General features: G+C 34.5%; 1 protein-coding gene and 1 long non-coding RNA gene across 2 annotated transcripts; both read right to left on the reverse strand.

Annotated features, from left to right (window-relative positions):
* Positions 1-247: 247 nt before the first annotated feature.
* On the reverse strand, positions 248-2,604 carry LOC120184454 (pseudouridine kinase-like). Its single transcript, XM_039188921.1, has 8 exons — positions 2,378-2,604; positions 2,204-2,306; positions 1,890-1,935; positions 1,525-1,624; positions 1,297-1,408; positions 1,102-1,184; positions 420-972; positions 248-313 (listed from the first exon to the last, which is right to left on the reverse strand). Exons 1-8 carry the CDS (start codon positions 2,489-2,491, stop codon positions 255-257), a joined length of 1,170 nt encoding a protein of 389 aa, XP_039044852.1. The 5' UTR covers positions 2,492-2,604; the 3' UTR covers positions 248-254.
* An 11,495-nt stretch (positions 2,605-14,099) lies between these two features.
* Positions 14,100-14,474, reverse strand: LOC120184455. Its single transcript, XR_005522019.1, has 3 exons — positions 14,376-14,474; positions 14,263-14,309; positions 14,100-14,193 (listed from the first exon to the last, which is right to left on the reverse strand). It is a non-coding gene; the product is annotated as an uncharacterized LOC120184455 (long non-coding RNA).
* Between the last annotated feature and the right edge of the window lie 1,867 nt (positions 14,475-16,341).

Raw genomic sequence — 16,341 nt, forward strand, 5'->3', positions numbered from 1 at the left:
GGTTTCTAATGCATCTTCTGGGCCTCCACATTTCTATGAAGATAATGGTTATTTCAATGATGATAATCATCATCAATACACAGTGCCTAAAGTATAAAAAATAAATGGAAGAAAGGGTTGTCAATTCCTTACCACAACGAACAATATATGTTTCCTTCAAATAACATGTTAGTTTCCTTGTATACTGAGAAAAGTGGATATGATCACGGCTAAAAACATATAAGCTTGCGTCGCCTTTTTCTCTTTCTCGACCATTATAGCTTAGATTTATGTTGCATAACTTTGGCAGCTGAATATACAATTCTAGCGTCACCTGCAGGATGGGATGGCCATTTACTTGCACATTCAAATAAATACCTAAGTTGCAGATTAATTTTTTGAAAATACCCATAGCAGTAATGACGTAAAGTCGAGGATACCTGTAATTGTTTCCAAACTAAATTGAGAAGGTACATTGCTGTCCACCTCAACCGAAGTTTTGGCTGCAGCAATACCAATTGCTACACTCTGCATCACATCTAAACCTGCAGAAAGGGATGCAAGCATTCCACCAACTAGGCAATCACCGGCTCCTGTAAGCCTTACTACTGAGGCGGAGAGTGCAGGAAAATGCACAGCTAAGAAGTTTGAGCTTCTCTCAGGAACCTTAGAATCAAAGTACCGATTTGAAGGACTGCTTGATGTCATAGTTTCAAATAACTGTTGACTAAATCCATGTCGCTGTGACTTCTCTAAACCAATTATCCGGGAGTTTGGTTCCCCTTTAGTGCATAAAATAACACCATCTGAACCAATAGTCAAAACAAGAACTTTGACGCCTTTCTGGAGCAAAAGCCAGATTGCTGGTTTTAGCATCTGGAATAAAGTATCTGAAGAACATTTATGCTTTTCAATTGGACTAAACAAGTTTCCAGATGATAAAGCATTTGCCATTGCAATTAGTTCATCTTCATTAGGTGAAGCAAAACTTATCTGCAGAAAAGCTCTTGATTATTGACCAAAAGATTGCACAAGAGTGATAACTGCAAGGAAAGCACTCAACTGTAACTTACACAATGTATCAACGACTAATATAAATCCGCACGAAATGAGTGCACTTACATACTTCACAATCGGAGCAATTCTTTTTGATTTTGCAATCGATATGGGTTCAAACCACACTGGGATGTTTGACTCTGCTGCTACTGCAGAAAAAAGCCAAACTAAATAGTGATAAATAGAAAGCTGTAATAGTTAACAGAAACCAGAAGACCAGCCCAGAGGAGGAGAAAATCTAAAGCGGTGTTTTAACAGTACGTCGGCAAGAAGCTTCTAAAGTAGGACTCAAATTCGCATCAACCATCAATATAGGAGCAGAACGTATCATGCGCTTAAATTGTTGAATCCACTCGGGTGTAATAAACTTTTCCTGCATTAAGTCAAAATACACAAACAGAGACCTTTAAATTTTGTGTAGTTCTTAAACATACAAGTTGCTGCTTTTAGTCATGTATAAAACAAACAACTTCTATAAACACTTCTTACAACAGCCTCCACACTGGCAACACCAGCTGCCACCTCGCCGGTAACATCAAGTAAATGACAGACGGTGGGAGTCTTAATATCCTGTTGCCTCCTAATGCCTGCTTGAAAATCAAAATCAAATGAAGAATATGTAGCAGAACTTTTAACACGTCTCAAACAAAAAACACAATTGTAATATGCCATAGAAATCCAATTAAAGTGGCTTGTCACATCAGACTGCTTCTTTAGAAAACCACAAGAAGTTCCATCAAACAGATTGTATTATAATATTAGAGTAGCAGGATTAAGATGATCATGCAATTGCTGCATATCGACATAGCCATCATAAATCAATAACTAATGACTTTCAATAGGAAATCTGAGCTTCTGTGGGTAGCTTTACAGATTTCCAATGCTCCATCAACAAAGTTCCTAGTAAAAAGGAAGAGGAGAAATTAATCTCAAGTAATGGTGGAGGGAATAGGCCAAATCTAGTGATCAAAACCCATATTTTGAAGTAAATAAAAGTGGGATAGGTAAGTATATATCTGTCTCAGTGATCAAAACTAAATGTTTCTTAATGTTCCTGCACCAAGATTCCATATAATTCAGATAATTACATGATATTCAGGACTACCAGAGAAGCATTTCCCTTAGGGTATCATAAGGCTGCATTAGAGAAAGTTTTAAAGCAAAATACCTGCCATGTCAAATCCCAAAACACTAATGAAAAAAGGGTCAGCTCCAAGCTTCCCCATGCATTCAGCTATGTTCCTTGCCACACCTCCTTGTACATAATGTACCTAAACAAATGATTCAATATTTTAATAACTCAACAAGGAGAAAAATGGGGGGAGAGAGATGGTAGAGAGACCTGGCCTGGACAAGTGGTCCTTGGATGTGGAGGAATTGAAGAAGTGGCTTGAATGTCCAGAACCATCCACCCTATGACTACTGGGACTGCCTCTCCATCTTTCCCTTGCTTCATTTTTTTCTCCCCTTACTTTCCAGCTGCGTTGATCACTTATCAGAATTCCCGTTGACGGCTGAAATGCTTTCTGGGGTTCAGAAAAGGGAGGAAAGATCTTTGACCCAAAATTGGCGTTTTTATCAAAATATCACCTTATACCTAATAATACCGTCAGGCACCATCACCTAAATATTACTGATCTAACACCCTTTCGGACAAGTTGTCAATAAAACGCGGATCGTCATCCGCGCCTTCTTCTTACGTGGCGCCAGCTTGGAAAAAACCCCGTGAAAGCACGGATCGCCCCTTATGTAGCACCAGCTCGGATAGAACTCCGCGAAGACGCGGATGTCAATCCGCGTTTTATTATCACCATGTCATAAAGGGTGTTAGACATGTAATAATCTGTGTTATTTAATTAAAATTTACTTTCAATTAATGTCATTTGAGCATCAGCGAGTAGAACTGGGTATATGGGATAAGGCCCGTGGGCTACTCGTTTAACCCGCAACCTGTGCGGGCTTCAGGTCTCAAAAATTGAAGATCGTTTAAATTACAAGCTTTTTAGCCCGAACCGTTAAACCCGCGGGTTTAATGGGCATAACCGCGGGCTACCCGTGAAACTCGTGGAAGCCCGCTTAATTTAATTTATTTTATCTATTATTGTATTATATGTAATAGTTTACGGTAATCATAAATTTAATCTCCATAATTTATTAACATAATGATTAATTTCGATTTTTCTGTCATCGTTATTTAGTGTATATCAAATCATGGGTTAATAGTAATACCAAAACTAAATTTGTAAGATAATTGCTATTTTGAATTGCATTACAGTTACAGTGAGGACAGTGTTCAATCTTTGATATGTACCAAAAATTGGTTGTTAGGATTTGAGGTTGAAGGTAAATATTACAATTTTTAATGTTTAGTAAAATTGTTTCTTTATAAATTTACTTTTGATTTCAAAATTTAAACTATCTAATATATTATGATTTTTCTTATATTGTAGATGAAGTGAACAAGTCTCCGGTGATTGGAAAAATAGAAGATTCAACTACGTCCAAGGATTCAAAAAACATTGAATATTATTGATGTTGATTTTATTTAGACTTATTGAGACTTATTAGTGTTATGGTGTTATTTATTTTAAACTTATTGAGATTTAATGGTGTTAAGATGTTATTTATTTTAGACTTATTGAGACTTAATAGTATTATGGTGTTATTTAAAGGTGTAGCAAGTTAGAATATTATTTTTTATTGGATTTAAAACATTTAAAATTATTATATTTAACGGGCCGCGGGTAAGCCCGTTTAACCTGCGAGTTAAATGGACGGGCCATGGCCTTAAAATTCAAGACCATTTATGATTGTGGGCATTTTAAACCGCTCCGTTTAAGCCCGCACCGTCAAAACCCGCGGGCTAAATGGGCGGGTAGCCCGTATACCTAGCTCTATCAGAGAGTAATGAACTACTCAAGTGAAAATTAAATAAAAATATTACAAACTAAATACAAGAAAATAATACAATTCAAACAATAAAAATAACTAAATAGAAACATTAAATGAAGATGATACAATTCGAACAATTAAATAATAAAAACATTAACAAACAAAATAAATAAAAAGTCCATAATTAAATAAAAATTTTACAATTGCTGGTAAACAAACAAAATTAAATAAAAAATTAGAAACTAAACAAATATATCATTGTCTGTGTCTTGAATGTGTTCCACAGGCGGTGACTGTCTGTGTCGATGAGGATTTCTTTGTATAACTTGTTCTTCTTCCTTACTCTCATCATCATATACATTTTTGTGATGAAGGACGGATGACTATGTAACACCTCCACAGAATAAGGACCCTAGAGGTGTATGGCTGATTATCCCACCGCTCATAGAAAACTGTGAAAACACCGACATCGATGAGTGCAAAAACTGCGTCGGAGGTGTCTGTGCATGTGGTGCACTTTCACCCCCAAATAAGCAACATATGAACCCCACGCTAGATCTTCAAGCATGGAAGTATAATATCCGCTATGAGGGGTCATAAAAACCTACAGTGGTAGCATATGAACCAGCTGTGATGTCATCTCTGATATGGAAGTGGTAGCATCTGACCTGGCTACGGTGGCATATGATATGGCTGCAGTGTCATCTGATACGGCTGCGGTGCCATCTAAAGTGGTTGCGAAATGTACACTGATATAGACAGTGGCTGCTGTGATGGTTTCAGTGATATAGTTGAGGACAAACCGGAAGTGCCTGCTCTCCATCCACGAGTCGGGGGACGATGATGCTATGACGGTGGACGTCTTTGTCGGTGTCGATGAATGCTCCCGCCTCGTACTTCCTAGAAAGGTTTCCCGTTCATGTTGAACCACTCATAATAATCATCCGCAACCGAATAACGATCCACATAAATGGGTTCCGTACAGGGAATGCATCCACATCGATCCTCTCATAGCATTACCCACTCGATGTGTTTAAGCAGCCAGTCGACTTCTTTTTTGCCTCGTCTATTGATGATATGCATACCGTCGAGATTCTTAGGTGCTTCCGAAATAGATTATACGAAACCAAATTAACGGAACACTCGATCAGTAGGATGCCACTCGACAATAGCATAACATATCAGAGGAACCACCGCCATCCAGACATCTAATGGGCCTCTCAAGTGACGTGGGATGTAAATCCTCATTTCTTCAGTAGCATAAGGAGCACATTGAAACTAATACATATATATATAATTCTTATCAAAATAAAATTCTAATTATATAACGATAATTAAAAGTAAATAATAAAATTTAAATATATACCTCTGTACCAGCTTTTGATCAATGAGTAATTAAATTTCTTTCAATTCATCCGGTAAATCCCAATGATCTTTTCTTGCGCTTGACCACCTATTCAATGAAAAAAAATTATTATATAATCAACAAAATTATTTATATACAAATTTAGTATTGAAATTACCTTAACAATAACAGGAAGACCAACAAGTTTTTCACGACTGGACATAAAAGGACATGCGATACCACGGCCAAGACTGGAGAAGAATGAGACATCCATCAATAGCATTTTTCGATAATCAGTTGCTCGACACATTTTCCTATGTAGAAATGCCAAAACTGTAGAGCCACAACTGAGTGCGCCAGCAACGTGAAAATTTGTAAGGTTATGCAACCACATACAATGAACTTGGTTACGCGATTTGTCGAGCATCAGATCCCTCCTATGAGCTGTAATATGCAAGCCCGTGCATACATTTTAACTTGTTCCTCGGAGGCATCGCGACTCAAATGTTTAAAAGTTGTATCCAACCAATTTAACGGTATTCAACCACCGTTGAAATTAGGCGGGAATCCTTCAAGATGCTCCTTGCACAAGGAATGCCAGTCACCATCCGCCACTTCAGAAATCACATCTCCATCTACCGGAAATCCCAAATGTATTGAAACATCCTCTAGCATAATAGTGCACTCTCCACACAGAAGATGGAATGTGTGTGTCTTTGGTCTCCACCTCTCAACCAGTACAGAAATAAGGTTGGATTCAAGGTTACAGTGGCCTTCATATTTTGCTACGTAACTGAATCCAGCATCGGCTAAATGCGGCCAGACACGAGTAGGTAGCTTTAACTTAACGTTAAGAATGAATGAATCTAATATACGGTCTCTCTCCTAATTTAATAAATAATATACAAATTAAAACATAAACTAATACTAAAAAAATTAAAGAAATAAAACATTCACAATAATTAAAATAACAACACAATTTAAAATTGTTACAGTATCAGTAAAATGCCTTGAGATTGATTCTCATCTAAATGTAGCAACATGCATTCCATTTTATGACTACAAAAAGTAATAAAAAATTAGTACAATAAAATTTAGTAAAATAATAAATTATTAAATAATTATAATATAATAAAAAATATTTTACTTTCTTAATATAAATATTGATAATAGGAAGAATGAGAGAATTTGAGATTAGAGTGTGGTTTGAGGGTTGTGTTGAGTGTGGTATTTATAGGAATATGGAGGGAGAAGACGGGTGATAATAAATGTGGTAGACGGACGGTTGTTAAATTAAACGAAAGGCGTTCAATTTGCGCCTTCCTTACGTGTCAAAACCTGCGAATGCGCGGATAGAGATCTGTGCCATCCCTTACGTGGCGCCAGCTCATATAAAACCCCGCGAAGACGCGGATGGCGATCTACACTTTATTATCACCGTGTCAAAAGGGTACTAGATTGATAATATTTGGGGAGAGGTTACCTGAGAGGTAATTATGGTGTCGAAGGGTGATATTTAAATAAAAACGCCCCCAAAATTAGAGTAGATTTTGGGCAATATAATAAATGAGTTTTCCACTTTTTATTTTAATTTTTTTACCAAAATAAACATTTACAACTTTTGCATGTTTCTCTTCAAATTAAAAGAATAAAATATTGAATGTCAAGATAAATAATCGAATCGACACTGATAGTGATACAAAAGTGATGAGTTCGAAACGAAGAAAAACTGGAAAATTTTAAAGAAAAAAACCTTCGACTTAAACTGGAAACCATAATCTAATAAACTTTTCATCTTTTAAGTCATCTTCAATTACGGAGTTCGAAAATCAACATGGAAGTTCAAAGCAAAAGAAAAAAAAACAGATCTAAGTTAATTTTATGATAAAGAAAAAGAGTGAATCGAAGTACAAATTCAATTATAAAAACTGATTGAAGTTTTAAGTAATCAAAAGAACGAACAAAGTGATGATTAATCAGTTGATGAACAATGATTACCTCGAATCTAGAGCTTCAAAACTTGATTAAGACTACGAATTTGAAAAACGGAACCAAAAAGAAAAGAAAAGAGGCACTGAGAGAGAGTTTAGTTGTTTGATAAATGCTCAGATTTAAAAATAAGCATTCAAATTATATATAAAGTTAAGTTAAATTCTGTGCTTAAATAAATATTTCGTTAAAATAGGTGTTTAACATTTTTAAGATTATATTTGTAGGTGTTTAAATCGTTAACAACATTAAATATTTTCAATTTTTATAAACTTAACGTGTTAGTTAACGGACGAATTTAACTTCAGATACCTAAAAGTGAACGTCGTGAATATTAACACTTTTTTTAATAAAAAATTTTTAGACATCTAAAGTTAATTTTTGAGCACCTATTTTTACATTAAATCTTCTTTTATTCTAATTATAATTAAGTACCCTTGCTTTTGCTATTTTATTTCGGTTATGCCCTTTCAATTTCTCGTCGCAAAAGATCAATTATACAACACAGGGGATCTGGATTAGGCTTAATTTTGATGATTGAATTTTTAAAAACTATTAAATAATTATTTAATTTATTAATTATAACAAAATAATTATGATAATGTTATTATCAATTATAGTCTTGTTCAAATGGCATGCTACAGACCAAAACATGGAAATAAAAACTTCTTGTTTTTTCTTTAACCTGATTTTTGCTACCAAAGAAGAACACAATTATATGTTCAGTCTTTGTTTCTTGAATTGAGCACCATGCTCTCTTTATAGCTCAACTACAACTTCATCACTTAAATTCAACTATATACAAAACTGCTCCAATGTGGAAAGGTATAAATTGACATATATCCTTACCAGATATGGATTTTCCCGGTGCAATGAAAGTTTAAAGTTTATGTCATGTTTTATTATTCTCAGGATGGATCGAAGGTGTGAGTGGGGGTAGTTGTCCCCTAAAATTTTAAATTATCATATATTTTAGATTTTTATATTTATACTCAACAGGTGATAGCAATTAGTGTGGTGATATCGATACTTAAATATTTTAATAGGATTTCAAAACTGGAATTGAAATCAATACCTAGAGGGGGTATCGATATCCAAGAGATGAGTATCGATACTTGTAGAATTATTGATGCCCACAAGAATTATTGATACCCAAGAGATGGTATCAATTAAGGACAAATATAAATACCCACTGGTTTAGAAGGCCATTTAGCCATTTGAAAATTAAGTCGTTCGAATACGCTTTCAGGCTAAGTAATCATTGATTGAGACTTGCTTGAGCAATACATGTTCCCATAACTTGATAAATAAGAATCAAATTGCGTATATATATATTATTATAGTGACTCGTATGGAAGCACAGACAAAAAAATGAATTTGATAAATGACTAGCTCGATTATACAACATGTGTGGCATTAAATGTTATATGGCCACTAACGATACTAAACCATCAATATGGCTTGTGTGGCAATCACTTGGATTAAAGACGGCATGTGTGGTAATGGCTCGACATACGACCTCGGGGGGAATTTATGCTTGTTGCACACTGGTAAATATGGATATAATAAATTGCTTATGATGAAAGATAAGGTTTGATATAATACTTTCCTTGTTACGAATTAAATACATATACGATTGTTCGCTTATATTTATGATTATATGAGCTGCTTTGGAATGATTATGTATTATTTGACTCATTGTTCATTTTCGATTGTTTACTATTTTCCAGGAAAGTAGATTGTAGATCAAGTGAGCACCATCCTCAAGGAATTCCAGCAACCATATTCAGAGTGTATTACCGATCTCTTGAAAAAGGACATATGTATTCAAGTGGACCTAGTCGTATGTTAGTTTTGTGTATGAATATGTTTTAAGCTATTGAGTTATTCTTGTGTAAACTTATATGAGTCAGAGCTCCATATTTTGCAACACTAATTTTATGAATGATGATGCGTTTCTAAAGATGTTTATGGGCTTTCAACATGAAAATTTTATAGTATGACTTATTGGGTCGCTCAAGGGCCCAAATGTAGCATCAAAGGATATCGTTCCAATGGATCGAGTTTAGGGTGTTAATTGCCTCCTACAAACAATATGCTATCACGCATTCTCCGGCTAAATTGGACAAAGATGCATCTGCTAAGGTTAAGAAACTTATATTGGACCATCATAAAACATGAAGATGATCCCTGATAAAGTGTCGAGAACCCTTCGCGAGTAAATACATACTGAATCAGAAAACTATTTTGCCTACATTGATCAAAAGTGTTGAGAGCCATAGTAGAAAGTGAACATGACGCTGGGGATAAACCCCACCCGAATTAATTGAGATATCCTAAAAGTGTTAAGAATCCTCCGTAGGGAATACAAGTGGGCACGGTGACAGCTCCGCCTGAATTAATTGAAATATCCCAAAAGCGTTGAGCAGCCTCTGTAGAGTGCTATGTGCCTGGAGATAACTCTACCCGATTTAATTTCGCAAAAAACCCAAATGAAGTAGAGACTATGAACCTAGGCAAGTTCGTAAAGACGTTGATAAAATGACACCTCCGCTAATATTTTACTGAAAGTATTGGTAAATCTCCGCAGAACATACATACAAGCATTGAGACAACTCCGTTCATCCTCTGAATCTCCTCCGAGGGCGTCGAGTTGCCTTCTCTCTAGTTGAATACGCGAAGATGCCTCCGCCTCACTTTAACTACAGAGAATATATTATGATCTCTCTACCGGCCTAATAGAGTTGAGATGCCTCCTCTAAGGTTATAGGAACCAATCTGAAACCATTACAAAGCGTCCAGATGATTCCATTGCCCAGATATCCCACCAAAGCATTGAGAATCCTCCGCATGAAATGTGGCCATAGAAACAATTCCGCATAGTCTGAGATTTGCCTATCTAACTTTTACAAAGATTAAGACAATAATACATCTGAGTATGGGCCTAGGTGAATAAAAATGTTGAGAATCTTCGTCATGATATACATATAAGCGTGGAGATAACTTCACCCAGCCTAAAAATCGTCAAATTGAAATAACAATGCAACCGAGCAATGAGGTTATATAAATTTAAACACCGAGATCAACCCAACATGTTTAAGTGTTGAGATGCCTACCTCATTCTATTTGAAAATTTAGACTAAATCATCGAGATACCTTCATTATCTCTCTATCGTTCGACCAAGAGAGTCGACATGCCTCCACTATGGCAATAGAAATTTATTTATTGCCTCTGTGTTGCGTTAATATGTTATCATTTTCTTCAATTGTCTTATAGAAAGAATCAAAGGTCTTCTGCCATCCATGCACATATGCATTGAGACAACTCCACTAAATTTTAAAATAAATTATTAGCGGGAGTCTCTAAAATGGAAAACTGGATCACATGATACGTTAATTATTAGCGTTAATATGTTATCATTTTCTTCAATTGTCTTATAGAAAGAATCAAAGGTCTTCTGCCATCCATGCACATATGCATTGAGACAACTCCACTGCATTGAGACAAAACTGCTGACGTGTTAATTTTTTTTATTTTCTCAATGATGAGGTGACATTATCTTATGATGATACGTCGACATCATCTTCAAGTTTTTAACGGAAAGTACCAAAATAAACATAAACTAAACGTTAATGTATGATTTTAAAATAAAATTTAAATACCAAAACGAAATTAAAGTAATAATTTAGATACTACATGTATAGTTTGCCCTAGATAAAAAATGTTTGAATAGCTTTACCCCATTTAAAGATCGAGAAAATAACTTCAGTGACCGAAAATGCCTTATAATATACGATTTTAACCAACTTTTTTTGGATTTGCGAAAATAACCAACAAATTCGCAACGCGAACTCCAATTTCGCAACACAGTTTCCAAATTCGCAACGCTAATTACCGATATAGGTAAACACAACTATTCGCAACTCAATTTTCAAATTCGCAACGCGATTCTCCAAATTTGCAACACGAATTTCGTTTTCACAACGCTAATTACCGATATAGGTAAACACAACTATTCGCAACTCAGTTTTTAAATTCATAACGCGAATTTCGTTTTCGCAACGATATTTTTTACTAATAAAAATTCTACGTGTGACCAACATATTGAACTAAAAAAATCTTCTAATCATATTGAACTAATTGTGATTAGTTACTCACTTTTAAAATTGATAAAGATCAAATTATTATTTACTCACGATTTTTTCTTTAAGAGGCGAGATTTTACATTTCGCAACACAAATTTGTCAAATTCACAACTCAGTTTTCAAATCGTCGAATTCGGATTTTTTATCGGATTTTTTCCACTGAGTTTACCTATATCTGTAATTTAGTTGCAAAATTGGCTAATTCGCGTTGCGAATTTAAAAACTGAGTTGCGAATAGTTGTGTTTACCTATATCGGTAATAAGCGTTGCAAAATTCGCGTTGCGAATTTGGAGAATCGTGTTGCGAATTTGAAAACTGAGTGGCGAATAGTTGTGTGTACCTATATCGGTAATTAGCATTGCGAAAATGTTGGAGAATCGTATTACGAATTTAGAAACGGTGTTGTGAAATTAGAGTTCGCGTTGCGAATTTGTTGGTTGTTTTCGTAAATCCAAAAAAAAATTGATTAAAATCATATATTAGGAGACATTTTCGGTCACTGAATTTATTTTCTCTTCAAGATCTACTTTGGCTCGATTTTGGATATTATTTGTGTCCACGTGGCTATTGAATATTACTGGATTTCAAACAAAAACAACGGTTAATTGTTAGAATTATGGGTAAAATACAACATGAGTAGTTGAATATTAATAAGATTATAAATGGGTCATTGAATTTTACAAAGTTACAAACGGATCATTCAATTAAACGATTATAATAGGCATACCACTCTACCATTAAAAATGAAATGGACGTTTACATTTTAGTTACAATCATATCACTCTATTTATCAATTATAACAATCAAATCACTTAACTTATCGATTGATATAATTATGCCACTAAATTGCAACTAAAAAATTAACATCCATTACACACTTAACGATAGAGTGATCTGTTTGTAACAAGTGATTGATTGAGTGGCCCATTTAAAACTTCTTTAAACTTTTTAAAAAATAGGGACTAATATGAATAAAAAACATAAACTAACCATGTTAAGGAAAAAAACTAATTTATATTACATAATACAAATTCATATACTAATGTAGTAAAAAAAATAAAAAATCAATTAAAAAATAGTAAAATTGAAGTACCAAATCAAGCTTTATTCCTTTCATTTAAACAAATATTGACAAATTAATGGCTATTGAGATTTGAACTCAAACAAGATAAGAAAAAAATGAGCATCTTTGATCACTAGGCTAATTAATGGATTAAATCCAACTTGTTATTTTTTAGAGTAAATTACACCAGATACTGTAGAACTTTAGGCGTTGTATCGTTTATACCACTAAACTTTCTATTTTGCTAATTATAACATTGAACTTTGATTTTCATTTCAATATACCCTGCGTCATTAAATCGTTAACATCCGGATCAAACGATGCCATTTTAATCAAGTGTCTACGTCGGCAGCCGTCAACTACGTCATCATGTCGTTAACGATTTAACGATTTAGTGATATAATTGAAACGAAAATCAAGGTTCAGTGCTATATGGTAAAATTGAAAGTTTTTGTATAACAATACAAAACCTAAAATTTTGTGGTATTGATGTAGTTTACCCGTTTTATAGCTTTAAGCCAATCAATTATACCCTTTCCTACCTCAGTTGGCTGTTGTTCCTCCTTCCCTTTCAATGTCCCTTACACGAATCAAAGTAGTCCTTGTAGTTTCGCCTGTAATAGTTCTCCATTCTCTAAACCCACACCATTGCTTAGTACCAAATCTTAACTTAAAATTATCAGAATTCAGAAGCCTACCTCTTTGTCATTCTTGGCTTTGTTTTCCTCTGATTTCTTCAAACCTGTCACATTACTCCTGTTTAAAATTCCCAAAACTATAAGCAAGAACAAGATATGGGTTCCGTACTTTCGAGAAGCTCGGTTCCGGAATCATGAGCTGGGAGTGGAAGCCACGGCTGATAAAACAAGGCCTCTCCTTGCGATTACGGTTGCCGCGGCGGCGGCTGTAATTAATTTTGGTTTAGAAGTGAGGGAGTGGAACCGCATGCACGTTTGAGGAAGCAAATTGGTTGACCGTTACAGTCATAAAAAACATAAACTAACTATGTTAAGGAAAAAACTAATTTATATTACATAATACAAATTCATATACTAATGTAGTAAAAAAATAAAAAATCAATTAAAAAATAGTAAAATTGAAGTACCAAATCAAGCTTTATTCCTTTCATTTAAACAAATATTGACAAATTAATGGCTATTGAGATTTGAACTCAAACAAGATAAGAAAAAAATGAGCATCTTTGATCACTAGGCTAATTAATGGATTAAATCCAACTTGTTATTTTTTAGAGTAAATTACACCAGATACTGTAGAACTTTAGGCGTTGTATCGTTTATACCACTAAACTTTATATTTTGCTAATTATAACATTGAACTTTGATTTTCATTTCAATTATACCACTGCGTCATTAAATCGTTAACATCCGGATCAAACGATGCCATTTTAATCAAGTGTCTACGTCGGCAGCCGTCAACTACGTCATCATGTCGTTAACGATTTAACGATTTAGTGATATAATTGAAACGAAAATCAAGGTTCAGTGCTATAATTGGTAAAATTGAAAGTTTAGTTGTATAAACAATACAAAACCTAAAATTTTGTGGTATTTGATGTAGTTTACCCGTTTATTTATTAGCTTTAAGCCAATCAATTATACCCTTTCCTACCTCAGTTGGCTGTTGTTCCTCCTTCCCTTTCAATGTCCCTTACACGAATTCAAAGTAGTCCTTGTAGTTTCGCCTGTAATAGTTCTCCATTCTCTAAACCCACACCATTGCTTAAGTACCAAAATCTTTAACTTAAAAAATTATCAGAATTCAGAAGCCTACCTCTTTGTCATTATTGGCTTTGTTTTCCTCTGATTTCTTCAAATACCCTGTCACATTAACTCCTGTTTAAAATTCCCAAAACTATAAGCAAGAACAAGATATGGGTTCCGTACTTTCGAGAAGCTCGGTTCCGGAATCACTGAGCTGGGGAGTGGAAGCCACGGCTGATAAAACAAGGCCTCTCCTTGCGATTACGGTTGCCGCGGCGGCGGCTGTAATTAATTTTGGTTTAGAAGTGAGGGAGTGGAACCGCATGCACGTTTGAGGAAGCAAATTGGTTGACCGTTACAGTCAGTGCCATTAAAACACTTTGCGCCATTGAACCCATTGTTGAACTTTACACCATTTTTCTTCCAAGGAACAATGCAGCCACAAGTTTTTTGTTTTTCGATATGCAGATAATAAGATAAGGTTTCTCCCTCTGTTTTCTTTGGCTCTACAACTCTCAGTATCGGTTCCATTTTGCATATTTCTCCCTGTCAAGGAACTGTAGGACAAACGAAAATGACGAAACCATGGCACTAGATTCGACTCAGTATACCCCATAAATTTGAATATTGGTCCTTTATATAGTGGTAGTAGTATTGTCTATAAAATATTATTTGTATGATTATGATACTGGTAATTATTGTAAGAATATATGTTATGTTAACCAAAAAGGAAATTGCAACTGTAATTTGAACCCTTGTATCCCCTTCAATATCTTAACCATTGCTTTCGGTTTCTGATTTATAGGTTTAAAATATGGGAAATTTCTTTAGCCTGGATGGATAAAAAATTTTTATGTTATATTTTCGGATAAGATTTTTCAAAAAATTGTTAAATCTTCATCGATAAAGATACCTCCTCTAAGTAAAATCTTCAGAATGTCTAAAAATATTTTATCTGAATTTTTTTTTCTTCAAAATCAATATTTTAGAGTGTATACTCATTAATGTTTAACATGATCTTTGACAGAGTCAAATCTGACAATTGACAGTCTATTTGTATAATCTGTCAGCCTATCAACATGTAAGATGATTTTATGCCAGACACCAACCATCAAAAGATCAACATAAAATCTTATAGAACAAATATGATGGGAGACTCTCTCTCTTTTCCCTCTCTCTTATGTGTAGAACAAAATCTTTCCTTATGATCGAATCTTCACCGATTACAATTCTCAGTCTAAACAAAAAATCCTTCACTTCATGCTATTATCCATGGCTTTAGACATATAATTCAGCTGAGCCTCTACTACTCTTAACAATCACTTGTAGCTAGCAATAGCAATTCACATAGAGGAATATCGCCTCGGATTGTCCAAGAAAATTCTATGCCGCATAATAAAAAATATTATACTCAAATGGATCAAAACACAGATTTTATCAAAAAGGAGGAAAATTATTTTTTTACTTGTTCTCCTTTCGATGAAGAAGACGAATTCAAACATGAATATTTATTTTCTAAAGAAAAAAACAAATTCTTGACACCTGTTATATATATATATATATATATATATATCTGTTGGATCATCACGGTTTTACTGTTACTGGGTCATTGTTTCCAATTTTGGGCTAATTTTCTTCACAAATTAACATTAATTCCTTTCTTTATTGCAGTAGTATTTGACATTTGATGATTTCAAATAGTTTACAACACGCTCTTTACCGTTTCAATTAAACCACAAGTTACTTCCAAGAAACATGTCCACCTGATAATCAAATTCTTCATATAAACCCTCCTTTCTCTCTTAGGTGACAGTCGAAAACTTATCCAAGTTAAAGAAATGAGAAGCACAGGTTGCAGAAGAAAGAAGCAACACATTTTAATGAAAATAGTATTTTTCCCCTGTCAGACTTCTAACCCAGGCAAGAGACTTCTACATTAAGAGAATGGTTGAATGCGCCGGCAGGGTTGGTTATGGTGGCAGGGTAATCTGCCATACTCTACCTGAACCTTCACGCTTGCCTAAGAGCTTTAGGGTTGGTTCATCCATGGAAAATGATGGTGAAGAGTTTAGACAACTTTTATGCTCGGTATCTAAGCATGGCATAGACCACAAGGTAGAGCAGAAGATGCAACAACAACAACAACAAT

This window comes from Hibiscus syriacus, unplaced genomic scaffold (genome assembly GCF_006381635.1).
Source record: "Hibiscus syriacus cultivar Baekdansim isolate YM2019G1 unplaced genomic scaffold, ASM638163v2 tig00112910_pilon, whole genome shotgun sequence".
Classification (NCBI taxonomy): Eukaryota; Viridiplantae; Streptophyta; class Magnoliopsida; order Malvales; family Malvaceae; genus Hibiscus; species Hibiscus syriacus.

Coding starts and splice junctions, on each gene's coding strand:
- LOC120184454 (XM_039188921.1), bottom strand. CDS start 2,491: ATGAAGCAAGGGAAAGATGGAGAGGCAGTCCCAGTAGTCATAGGGTGG. Junction 1,185..1,296: donor TTTAGAAGCTTCTTGCCGAC/GTACTGTTAAAA, acceptor TTTTTTCTGCAG/TAGCAGCAGAGTCAAACATC. Junction 314..419: donor TAGTTTGGAAACAATTACAG/GTATCCTCGACT, acceptor CCCATCCTGCAG/GTGACGCTAGAATTGTATAT.